The following is a 12,745-nucleotide window of genomic DNA, read 5'->3' as shown; positions in this document are numbered from 1 at the left end:
TAAGAAAAAGTCCTTCAAAAAGAGAGTACAATAAATGAACTGCTGTTTGATGAGTATGTTGGTATGTGTTAGTCTCCTGATCTTGAGCATTCTGTATGTTGTCCAGGTGTATGTGCTTATGATTTTTTTGATTAGGTGAGAACTTATTTCTTTTTGTACTTTGCAATGGCAGTAAAGGAGAAATCTTGCACTGGATTAGGTCACACAAAAAAGTGATTCTTTGTTTTGGTAGGTGGTTTATGAAATACCAGCATGTGGATCCTGAAGAAGCTGTAAGAATCCATATTGATGTTCAAGCAAAGAAGTCTGTAGCAATTCATTGGGGGACCTTTGCTTTAGCAAATGAGGTAAATTGCAACACTAAACATGAGTTGAGATTTCCAAGGACTAGACAGTCATTAGTGAAGCTTTTGCACTTTAAGTTACGTATCTGGAAATGTAAACTTAAAATGTGAACTTTGTATGAGTGAAAATTGTTACCCTATATACTGCTGTTCAAAACAATGCTTGGCTTTTCATAACCAATTACATAAAATATTTCCATGGTTAAGAAACTACGGAGTTATTGAAGCAAATTTGGAGGATTTCTGATATCCAGATGCTGAGGAACATAATAGATGAGGACACATGCAGTGTTATGCATTACGTTATGCAGTAATAAAAACAAACTGAGTGGTGCATCACTTGGAGATAGTAAAATCTGCATGCCTGTAGGTCAGTACATTATTTATTAATTTTGTCTGTCTAGTAAATATATAAACAGTATTTTTAGTAGTTGATTCAAAGTTAAAACCAGAAAGGATATGAAAAAAAACGAGTTATTCTGAGTTTAGGATGTTTTAATGTTTTATTCCCCTCTACACCCACCCCCCCCAAGTCCACAGATCTAATAAGAAGGTTACCCAGATACTTCCTATTCATTGCACTTTCAGTTGCTGTGAAAGTATCTACATTTGTTTTGATACTGTCTGGTAACTGTTTTTCAACTTTGTTTTTGCATCAGTTGCACCACTTTATGTCCTAATTCATTCCCGATAGTGTGATCACCTTATCTGCCAAATGTTGTGTCCCGTCTGTGCTCCCTCCCAGCTGCTCGTGCATCTCCGTGGCTGAGCATGGAGGGAACATTTCCTGTCCGCAGTGTTTCCAATAAATTGTGTTCCTAGTGCCCGCGGTACAAAAGTTACTGTGTATTTAGGAGCACAAAAATAGATGCTCGCTCCTTGACGGTGCCTTTCGGAAGTGTAACAAAGACACCCGGTGCCTTGAGAGGGGCCGCGGTGCCGAGCGCTCAGACGGGACCGCTGACAGCGCCGGCTGCCGGCGGCCAGCGCTTCCTCCCGGGGCAGCGGTGGCTGCGTTAAGGCCACCGAGGCGGGCTGACAAATTGAGCCTTGCTAGTTACTCTGCAGCTGTAAATCAGCGTTCTTGTCGTTCAAAAATCTAAAATTAACCCAAACATTTTAATTTGACGAATATCCTTCTCCTCCCCCCGCTTTTTAGAATTTTTTTTTCCCCTCAAAAAATATTGCTGTGATATCTTTTCCCTCATATTATTCTCATTTTTTTTTCAGTATTACTTGGATCCTCCAGTTAAATTGAATGAAGCTCTTGAAAGATATGGCTTGAAAAAAGATGACTTCTTTCTCTTACACCATGGAGAATCACGGAATTTGAATACAAACGACCGGTTTGAAAACTGAAAGTGTCAGTTCCTTGTAAGCCCTGTTTGATTTGAACTAGCAATTAATGTTACAATACTAACATAACGTACAAAATAGATTTTTGAGATTGAATTGGATTTCTAAATGCCAGGTTTGTCAGTTTCAGAACTAAAGCTTGCATACCAATTTCATGACAAATTTTACTGGTTATATTGTTTATAAATTTAGAGAGGTGATCTAAAAGTGGTTTATATATTAAGTGTTGTCTGGGAATAACTTGGTGGATGTACACCACTGTTTAAAAAAAAAAAGAAAAATTAAACTCTTCATCTTACCTGCAGCAGCAATAACAACTTCAGCACAGAACATATTCTTAGGATTAATGGCTGACTTGAATTATTCATTGTTAGACTGTCATCTCCCACTTGTTAATCTTCAGGTTATGCCCTGTACCTTGATGTACAAGCTTCATACAGCTTCACTGTATGTTTTGTGGGGTGAAGTCTTCCAATACAGCTGTGTTGTTTAAGCACAAGCATGGTAAAATTGTTTCACTCTTTATTTTCATGTATTAATGAACCACAAAAGCTGAATTTTACATCAAAGAAATGTGCCTTTTAAAGAAAGAGATAATTTAATATTGCATCATGGATGTGTAAAACTAACTGCTGGCCAGAATATCTGCACACTTTTATTGTTTTGTCTGTGTTTTTAAGTTAGGTCTGAATGTGTCAATTGCAGCACATGAAGTGGAAAAACCTCTTAATGTTGCTTGTCCTTGCATTAACTCAGCCTTTTTCTAAGTACTTTTTCCCCCCCACCCCCAGCAGAAAGTGTTAAGCAAGGGCTGTGGTATTTTTCTAATAGTTTCCCTATAATTTTAAAGTTGAATGAGATTACAACATTGTTCAGTGTTATAAAACTTGGCCAAATGTGTCTGTATCAAATTGTCTTGCTAATTGACAGAATTAAAGCCTATTGTTGCCAATAAAAAGGGTTGCTTTTCTCCTTCATAATTTCATTGGCAAATCATGTTTTGTTTATAATTTCTTTTGGTCTGTGGGATATGTGGGTTGGTCCTCTTGTTGTACATTTTATTTTCATATCCCACAAAGACAAATATATATAAAAAAGACATTATTTAAAGGCATGAACTTCTGGCAGCTAGTTAAAACCAAACCAGTTAATGAGATTTCATGGTAGGAAGAACTGAGGTAATCTTTTAACTATAGACAGTTATCAAAACTGGTTTCAAATTACCCTGTTATTCAGTGTTGGAGGTGTTTCAGATGAAGTCTCTTGTATTTACACAACAGCTTCAATCACAACTTGGGTGATACAATGTATATTACCTGTTTGTACTTTTGTGGAGGACACCAAGCTGCAAGAAGTTTTGAGTACTTTGAAGGGCAAGTTTAAGGTTGGTTTTGTTGTGGGTTGTTTTCTTTTCCTGTTTTTATAATCATCAATAGGTTATTCTGTAAAATTACGTACTTCAGAAAGAGTGAAACTAAAATACAGAACACCTAGCTAAGCAGCCACAGAGCAGAGATGTACTGAGTTACGTGGATCAGAAGTTAAATGTCAGTAATGACATGTTTTGTTTTGGATCTGTTAATTCACAACATATGTACCTAGATTGGTGACCATTACGTTTTGCTTGGTGCTGATAAGATTCCACCGAAGGTGTGAGGTAGGTGATAAAAAATGAGACATCTTTGCATAAAGGCACATTGGAAAGCCTTGCATGATTTCAGACATCTCAACAGCATTGTTCTATGAAGAAAGCATTTAAAAATAGTTCTTTCTAGACCAGAAAAATAAAACTGAGACAACACTGTAGCAAGTTCTCATGTATTTTTAGAAAAGGTCACTTGTTTGTGTCAGCCGTTAAAGCAATGGATAAGAGATCAACTCTATCAAAAAGATGATACTGGAAAAACTTATTTTTAGGTTGGAGAACATGGAAAGAGACTTCTAGACATCTGTTATTGAGCTTAAGAAACCATGTATCAGCTATATCTAGAACAGACTGGTTCTAATGTCTTGTCAGGAAAGGAGGGTATGTAAATTCTTAGTGTCTGGCCTGGTTTTTACCTTTCTTAGTCAAATTCAGCAGCAGAAAATATTAAATCTACAAAAAGTTGCAAAACATTAAGTGATTGTAATGTAACTTGCTTATTACAAACTGTGCAGTGTTTTAGGAGCAGTGGGAAGGAGAAAAGGAAGTTCACTGTCAATGCAGCAATTGTCAAGTTTCTGACTGGGAATCATGCCAACTTCTATTTCTGCCTTAACTGTGTTCCTGGTGAGTTAAAACTACCTACGTGGACAAATTAGATATGTGTAGCTTTACCCCTGTATTGATCAGGGCATGGGTGTCTCACAGTTTCAAGGTCATATTTTTCTTGCAGTTTTAGCTATTTGCAAAGTGACCTCCTGAAAACAAGTATCTACTGCATTACAGAATGAGAAGATAGTAATGTTTTCTTAAGAGCAGAGTGAGTATACTAAATTAGAAAGATGAAGCACTTGGTAACAGTTTAGGTGATACAGTTCTCTTCAAAACTGAACAAAGTGGAAAACTTTCCTAGCCACTACATCTGAAACCTTTCTTAGTTAGTCTGTAGTGGAAGTTTTTTAGCAGTTTGGTTTTAGAAGTATTTTCCATTATGTTTTCTGTTCATCAATGAAACTCTGTTCAGGTCCTTTTGCAGTGATGTTTGTACGAATTCCATTTTGAATTAATGCTGGGTTGCTGACTAAAACTTTATGGGGGCTAATTCTGCAGAAGTACTCATTCCAGTGATGTTCCAGTTGCAGGAAAAAAAAAAAAGGAGTAAAGATATCCAAGGAAAGGAAGCCTAAGGACTGCTACAGAATTGGAAGCTTTTGTAAAAATGTGTATGATACTGCTCCTGTAGACTTTTTTTTTAATAAGAATGAGAACACTGAATTGCACTTGCAGATAATCCTTGACTCCTAATAAAATACTTTTTAAAAATATGTCTTTTCCTAAAGTGACAATTTTAAAGCAATATAAAATCATTTCAATTTTTGTTCAAGTCTAGAAACCTTTTGCAGTTGTGGTTAATTGCACTGCAGTTTGGCTAAATGGAGTGGATAAACTAAACATACAAAAATGGAGTTTAAGAATAAATTCCATACAGGTATGACAAAAAAAACCTAGGTTTGGTGACTTTAGTATGCAGCTTTCATTGAAGATACTAATTCTGTAGGAAGCCAATGATAGTTTGGTATTGTTTTTATTTAATATTATTTTGTAAGATTCAGCTGTACCATTTTCGTAGGTAGACTAATAAAATATAAATGCCTAATCTCCAATTGCTAAATCTTTAATGCACAATTCTAATGAGGTATATATTCAACAACTGTAAATACTTGAAGTAAAAAAAAAGGTCTTTGACATTGCAAAGGATATTTTCATTCACTTCACTCATCCATTTAAAATTTCATTTTACATATAAGTATTTTCATGTTTTAAACTGTTTGCCCCCATTGCATAAATGTAGCAACTGTGCAGTGGTTTATCAGTAATAATCAAGCTGTTCTCTTGCTTGTAAAAAATATTTGTTATGCTCTCTGTATTAAATACATGGCATTCTCTTTTGTAGTAACTAATTTGTGCCTATTAAAATGATAGTATTTAGGGCTTTTTTTCCTCCATCATTGTTGTATTGTTTACTTGTTGCAGGCTTTTTTAGCATAGCATTGCCAAGATTAGATATTTTCATCAGGTCAGTCTGTTTTAAAAAAACAACACTATTGTGTTAATATTCTCACAACTTGTTCTTTCACTTCTGTGTCAGGGTGATGCAGCAAAGATGCCAGTCTCTGAGCAAATGGGGCAGAGTCCCTGCAGAGTGTGAAGAAAATTGAGTCTTCACTGTGTTCCTCCGTCGTGGTGCCTTCTTCATCATTCATGTTCTTTTTCAAGTTTGCTGCAAACGCCAGGGCTCGAACCAGAACATCTCTGTTTACACAGCTGTCAAAAAGTAACACCAATGATGGCACCTAGGATATTGAAGAAATAGTCCATGCTTAATCACCAGCAGTAAGTACATGTAACTAAATCCAACTTAAGAAAATGGAAAAGAATGTGCACCTCAACCATCTAAAGTAGAAATTGTATGAATTCCCAGTATACTGTGAACTCCTGGCAGAAACCTGCACAGTGTGCACATTTTCTCTCTACAAAAGACTGGCCTGTGCATCAATGGGCTAATAAATGCTTTGTATTTTCCATCTCCAAAATGTGGCTGTCTGGAAAATTCCCATTTGGAAGAGAGGGTCTCCTTTCCTTCTCAGCCATGCTGATTTTGCCCTGAATGTTTTTGTTAGCGTATCTGATAAATGAAAAATGATGCACTTAACAGAGAATTGAATATTTAGCTACACTAACCTCATTTGAATAACGAAAAGACAGCATTATCTAGACTAGCTTTGCTCATGGCAGATAGCTCACAAATAAAAGCCATTGCACATTTTAAGAAAGTTACTTTGGGGAGGGGGATGAGGATGCAGCACAATTCCAGCCCCTCGCTTTGTTTGTGAGGAATTGAAACTGAAGGAAACACTTTGTGTGCCAAGGCCAACACAGCAAATGTCACACAAATTTCTCCATGAAGAAATAAGTAAATGCACAGGGAAAGTTCACTTAGAGCACTTAGAGGCAACAGTTTTATGGCTATATTTGAATAAAGGGGTGGGGATTCCCGTGGAATTTGGTTGGGTTTGGTCCAGTACATTGGCTATAGAAACAGCAGTTGAGAAGGATCACTTACAGTACTGGTTCTATTTGATATTTTTCAATCTATATACTGACTGTGTGTCTGGAAGTGAAGTTTAGGGTTCAAATGTAATAATACAAACTGAAGTTCATGGTATTATCCCTTTGGTGGAAAGGGAAGGTTAGAACAGGCTTCTGCAAGTTATCATTGATTATTTGGAACGGTACACAGGAAGTACAACCAACTGTCTCCAAGGGCACAGGCCCTGTGCCTCTCCCTCTCTAAGGACAGTATCTGTATTACACTACCCTCTGGAATAAAGCCCACCCGTGAAAGAATGTGCACTTAGCTACTGATTTTAACAAAACAGTGTCTAGAATTTATCCTGGAATTGCATATATATTTCTAATACATTAAAATTCTTCTAGTGCATGCAATATCTAAACTGGTACACATGTATATATGCTAAAAATAAAATGAAGCAGCAAGAACCTTACTTCAGCTCTGAGAAGATGTCTTGTCATGGCTGGGTTTGCAGATAAGTTCACAAGTACTTTCAAAACTTGAATCTGAAGTGAGGAATGCTCAAGTTCATTAAAAGCTCCAAAACAGTAAGTAAGGCTGTAATGGGTATCAATAATGTCAAAGTTGACTTGGGGAGGAAAAGGCAAAATAGGTTAACCAATATCTTGAGTATTTTGCTATAGGGAAAACCAAGATATAGATATGTTAGAAGCAAATTCAGATTGACTTAAACATCAAAATAAGGCAAGACCCATAACGAATCCTAGGCCAAATGCAGAATATGTTTAAAATACAAAGAAGATGGTTAAGTATTGAATTTAAAATAATCCAAAGCACATACAAATACACCTTTGTGCTTTCTTGGACCTTGTGATGCTAGTCTTTAAACACTAGGAAAAGGCCATATTACTTCCTGTACTTAAGTACAATAGGTAGGTTTTGTTTAGTGGAAATGGTTTTTTTGGAAAACTCGTTTTGATCTGATACCATACACTGATGGTACCACAACATCTTGAATTAAAGCTGAGTTTGGTCCCTATCTGAAGCTCGTTTCAGTATTGCAAGTCACAAATAAGCACGATTTCCACTTGCAGTTACTAAGGTTGCCAGAGGTGTCATAAGCACAATGGAACTACAGTCCATAACGTAGGATCACTGCTTGGCATGTTTCCCTACAGAGATTCAGTGAAGCCTTCCCCATGCAGGTTCTCCTTGCTCTGTGATGCACAGCAATGTTTAATGCAGAAGGGAATTCTGGAGTTGCTATGGTAAAGGCACAGGGCAATCACAGTGCACCCTGCACTGCTTTGGTAGAGCTGCAGCCTGATGGTTCCACTACCAAGATTCCCTTCCCTCCCCCGTTTTTGAATTTATACTGTGAAATTAATACAGATCTATATTTTAGTGCATAAAATCTGTTATCATTAATGAATATTTGGTTTTTCTTAGCACAGTCTAAACCATTTTACCAAAACGTTAAGAAACAAGACAAGCAAAGCAGCTTAATAAATGGCTTGTAAAAATAACACTACCCAGTACCTGTGTCCTTTCAGTTCCTTCTGAAAGCAAATGAAGAAAGCATGGAATTGAGTTTATCATCTTTTGGTGGTAGTCACTGGTAACAGACATATTTGTCAACAGCCTGAGTCCAGCTAGCTGCACATCGGAGTTCAGGGGAGCTGACTCAACAGTCCTACAAACTTGTGTAATAAATACCTGCGGAAAGGGGGGAGGAAATAAAGAGAGAATAGTTTTTAATAAAAGCATATTTCCTGTCACAAATAGTATCAATGGCCTAGCTACAGTAACATAAATATTTCCTGAACATTGCTGGCTGAATGGTGAAGGTTCTTGGAAATGAGTATGTTTTTGTTTTGAATATTTCAAACATTCTAGTGGCATGACAGAAGCAGACCATACAGCATTATGCTCACTAATCTTCCTGAAACATAACTTGTTCTGAAAACTTAAATTGCTTTGCCTCCATCTCAGAAGTGACACAGCTGCTTTAAGGAGTTGTTTAAAAAATCACTTATAAATAACTAACATCTTAAATATTGAGAAGAAGCTAAGGACAAGCTTTGAAATTAAATCCTTTCTCCCAACCATGTGGTGCATTTACTGCAGCACACTGTAGGAACAGCAATGACAACTGACATTAACTACTATTTTTACCAATTTTTCTTCTGGATGAGAGTGTACAATGAATCTTGGAGTCCTAACTGGGGAAAAAAAAAAATTTACCCTTACCAAAGGAGTTATTTTCTACTTATACCCTAGACAAATATTGACAAGCACTACTTAATAAAAACTGCCTATTGCTAAAGATGCTGCAAACTACCACATGCAGTCACACTACCTTTTTATCAAGCTACTGAAACAAACTAGTAAAAATCTTCAAATCTGTCTGAGCTTACCACTTGGACACCTTGATCTATTGATTAATAAGATAGATTTCTTTTTTCTTGATCTTTAGTCCTTTCATATCCATAGCATGTATTTACCAGTGGAACTTGTTATAATTTACATACTTTTAAGATAAAAGTATCACCTGAAAAATTGGTCTTGTACAAACCCAGGGGCTCAATTACTCTTTTCTTCGTCCTCACCTAAGGAGTCCTGGCAAGTTCAGTCTGCAATCCATTCTGTTAAACAGCCACTGGTGATGTTCTAGGCACGTCTGGAAATCATCTTACCTCACATAATTTTGCTATAATCTTAGCAGCACAATCTCTCTTTAACAGTATTTTGTGAAAGCTGAACACAAACTGCATAGGTTCCTATCTTTTATTTTAAAATTAAATGCCAGTGAAGCAATGCATTTCAAGTTATCCTTGCAGTCATCCAGATCTGCTGACTTGTATGTTTATCATCAAAGCATTTTGGCATCCTGGCTTGCATTTAACAAATATGCTGAAGGACCTGTACTATCTCTTCGCCTTGGTTACTTTGGTTTTTCCCATTAAGAAACTTACCTGTATCTCTTCCTGATTTTTAATATTCATACTCAAATTATTAAGTGCATTTAGTGCTTTTTCTTTAACTTTGGGCACGCAGTTGGAGAGCATCCCTCCAATAACAGAAAGACCATCCAAATTTCGGATTATATCCTGAAATATAAAAGATATTAAATGGGATTTTAAAAAATTCAATTTAAATGCTGAAGCATTCCCTCAACCTCTCCATATTGACAAAAATGAAGTATGTGAATGAAGAATTCCAGAACTGACTGCTCTGTTTAAACAGTGTTAGCAGATAAAGCTTTATTGCTTTACTGAAACTAAGAAGGGTCCTCCTTAGGAAAAAAACTATTAGTTGCTGTTATTTGACAATAGCACGTCACCTTTGCTTTTAAAATCTGGTCTGCAAAGCATGCTTAAAGCTTTTTACATTATAAAGAATAAAAGGAAATTACTTGATAATGAGTTAATAGAACAACTGAGCCAGACTGCAGGACCTAAAAGTCCTGCCTGAACAGGACATAATTTCAAGATGTAGCTTCATATTATTAGAGGTTCTGAAACTTTTTCCATTACACTTGTTTTTATTACTGTTTTAATCTTTCTCACTTAGACTGTAACTGTCTTTTTAAAAAAATACTGCTCTAAAAAAAATTAATTAAATGGACCAATGAGCTTTATGCTCCAGTTGCATTCTAAAAGATTTATATTAAGAAAGGCATTTTGAGAAGCCAGAATAGATGGCAACCATAAGTAGCAAAAAGGCTGGGACCTTGGAGGTTAAACTGTTAAAAAGGCATGAACACTGGCGTCCAGCTCAAAGGTTTTCTGCACTCTATGATTTGGAGATGGCTCAATAGTTGTAAAATTGCTAATGTGCAAACAGCACACAACTTTGTGAGGGATGAAAAATATAGTTTATCTCACTAAACTTTAGATCTGAACCAGAAAGTATTTAACCTAGTATTCAACCCTTTCATTAACATTGCATAATTGTAAGCAACAAAAGATATATTTACAACACTTTTGAAGTACAAGACTCTGTATGGACTTTACGTGGTCCAAACATTATAATTTGATAAATTCTGTGAAGATGGCAAGTTATATTATTTGGCCCTGCAGAAATTAAGGCAAGACATTAAATGGATTTTAGAGCACAATCTGTCCTAGCTTTCAGTCCTGTGTCACTTTTTAGCAAAACAGCAGCTCTCCTCTGCCAGACTGGCTGGCACTGGACACTGTTGTTTTCTACAGAACAATACTCACTTGATTTACAGAGAAGGCAGCACTGTTGCTGAGAGTGATTAAAGCTTGCTCTTGAATTAATGGATCATCTGTGGCCTGGAGCAGATGAATAAGTTTCTGTAGAGCATCCACATCCAAGGTATGGGCTGACACTGGAGGACTGCTGTCTGTCAACATTTAGAAATTAAATACTTGATACTAAGTTTGAGACATTTCACTTAGTTGCTGTTTAATGTTTTTTACAAAGCTGAAATTTAGCTCTTAGTTGTAGGACATATTGTTCTAATGTTGTGCCAAATCATCACGTCATGGTAAAAAGACTGTTTTATGACACTAAGATTTCCATCCTTTTCCTGAGTCCTCTAATTACTTCTTTTGAAGGTGGAACATAAAAGGAACACACAATTAGAGATTGAGGTGCATTACTTCCTGGTTAACCAATAGCAAATTTCCTCTGCAAAATTATTAGGGAATACTCACCAAACATAGTTTGGGGTTTTTTTTTTTGTATCCCCAAAATGAAATGTGGAAATCTGTCTGGGCACTGTACGAAACAAAACCTCCAGTTTACAGACTACTACTTCCAGAAATTATAATAATGACGCTTTTGCTGGTACAGTGAGGTTCTTTGACAAAGTAACAGCCATCATGTTAGGAACTCTGCTGATCATGGCATCACTCAAAACAAGGAGGAAGGCTGCTTCTGAGTCAGGATGATGTCATGGAGTACCTGACCTTTATAAAAGGGCAACAAATGTTATCAAAGGCCATTTCAGCCAGGTTGAGGCAGAACTATTTAGCCAGCTGAAGAGCCATGAAACCTGATCTGTGACTGCTGGACTAGTCATGGCTTACTCGAGATGACTTCTGAGAAGCTAACAGTGCTTTAAATTCTACAGCTTTACATCCAACATTTGACCAGGGAAACACCATAGTATTCTTTCGAGATTAAAAAAAGTCAAAGTTAATTATGACGATTCAAGGGCTCACTTCAAAAACAAAATAGTTTTTCATCCTCATCTAAACACATTCCGCTTAGCTTTGAATTACAGGGGGAACACAAATAACTGCAATTACATAAGTAAACACTGATCAGACGTACGCTTTGGGAGACTAATAAATTTTAAAAAAATAGGCTTTTCTAAAAATAAACCACACTCCAGAGTGCCCCAGATTGCCACAAGGCTATGGAGGGCCGGGACTCGGGACTGTGGCACCGCCTCTGTCAGGGCGCAGAGCCACCTGCGGGCCCCGAACCACGCTGCAGGGCCGCGGGCTGGGAACCCCCCGGGCCCCGCGGAGCCTCCCCCGGCCCCGCCGCACACCGGAGGAGCGAGGCCCGCCCTGCCCTGCCCTGCCCCGGCCCTCACCTGCCGGCGGGCCCTGCACGGCCGCTGCTCGCCGCCCCCGCTTCCCGCCCGCCGCCAGCCGCCACAGGCAGTAGCAAGCGCCGGCCCCGAGCAGCAGGGCCGCCGCCGCCGCCCTCACCGCCGCGCCCCGCTGCTCCCACATCGCCCTGGCCGCGGCTGCGTGGCCCGCGGAAGCCACCGCCCCATCCGGCGCGGCTCGGCGGCGGCTCTGCCCTTCCCTCGGGCCCCGGGCGCGGGGGCTGCGCCTGAGGTGCCGCAGGGATGCCGAGCCCGCAGCTCCGTGTGCGGGGCGCGGGAGAGGCTCCGCCGCTGCGTGACAACGATGCGCTGCAGTTCCTATTCTACAGGAAGGAATCACCCGCGCTCCGGGCCGGCCCGGTCCCACAGCGCGTTCCGACACGGGCTGCCCGCTCGGGGAGGCGGCCCGCCGGCGGGAAGGCCGGTCCTGCGCCATGGCAGCCCCTGGCGGGGGCACATCATCCCCAAAGTGGGGATCGCCGTCTCCGCCGCCCCCTGGGTGTCCAGGCGGTCGGCAGCCTGGTCCCACTGGAGCCGGTGGGACCACAAACTCCCCGGCAGGGAGCCACCCGCCGCCCACCCCCACGAAGGGTCCCCCTCAGCAGAGCTCCGGTCCCGGCTCGTTGCGCCCCTCAGCGCTGGCGGGGGCATCTCGCATCCCTCCCACTGCTCTCTCCCTGGGGCATGATTTTGGTCTGCTCGTTTTGTCGTTG

At 39.4% G+C, this 12,745-nt stretch overlaps 3 protein-coding genes across 14 annotated transcripts in view; 2 read left to right on the top strand and 1 right to left on the bottom strand.

Annotated features, from left to right (window-relative positions):
• The window catches only part of NAPEPLD (N-acyl phosphatidylethanolamine phospholipase D), a 25,727-nt gene extending 18,816 nt beyond the window's left edge, over positions 1-6,911 (top strand). For 5 of the 11 annotated variants that reach the window (XR_005952723.1, XR_005952731.1, XR_005952729.1 and 2 more), the window contains 4 exons: positions 233-347; positions 1,575-1,718; positions 3,861-3,972; positions 5,495-6,911. Coding sequence is in view for 1 of the 11 variants with exons in the window: in XM_041405313.1 (XP_041261247.1) it covers positions 233-347; positions 1,575-1,703 (244 nt within the window). In the remaining 10 variants the exon portion in view is untranslated. Of the gene's footprint in view, positions 1-232; positions 348-1,574; positions 2,659-3,617; positions 3,973-4,078; positions 4,166-5,494 lie in introns of those variants that run through there. The other 6 variants (XR_005952725.1, XR_005952726.1, XR_005952727.1 and 3 more) reach the window with 6 other exon arrangements.
• On the bottom strand, positions 5,347-12,624 carry ARMC10 (armadillo repeat containing 10). 2 transcript variants are annotated; one of them, XM_041405317.1, is made up of 6 exons: positions 12,015-12,624; positions 10,666-10,811; positions 9,415-9,549; positions 7,979-8,155; positions 6,913-6,984; positions 5,347-5,699 (listed from the first exon to the last, which is right to left on the bottom strand). In XM_041405317.1, the coding sequence occupies exons 1-6, from the start codon at positions 12,466-12,468 to the stop codon at positions 5,448-5,450; spliced, it is 1,236 nt and encodes a 411-aa protein (XP_041261251.1). In that variant the 5' UTR covers positions 12,469-12,624; the 3' UTR covers positions 5,347-5,447. The 2 variants fall into 2 exon arrangements, with proteins under 2 accessions (XP_041261251.1, XP_041261252.1); XM_041405318.1 differs by having other exon boundaries at positions 5,536-5,670.
• FBXL13 (F-box and leucine rich repeat protein 13) overlaps positions 12,467-12,745 on the top strand; it is a 64,433-nt gene continuing 64,154 nt past the window's right edge. Inside the window, 1 exon segment of the mRNA XM_041405321.1 lies at positions 12,467-12,745. Within this exon segment, the coding sequence (XP_041261255.1) occupies positions 12,467-12,745 (279 nt within the window).

Source organism: Onychostruthus taczanowskii, unplaced genomic scaffold (assembly GCF_017590055.1).
Source record: "Onychostruthus taczanowskii isolate IOZ18803 unplaced genomic scaffold, ASM1759005v1 scaffold23, whole genome shotgun sequence".
In the NCBI taxonomy this organism is placed as follows: Eukaryota; Metazoa; Chordata; class Aves; order Passeriformes; family Passeridae; genus Onychostruthus; species Onychostruthus taczanowskii.
The sequence above is the reverse complement of the archived record's forward strand: the minus strand, read 5'-3'. Positions and strand labels throughout refer to the sequence as shown.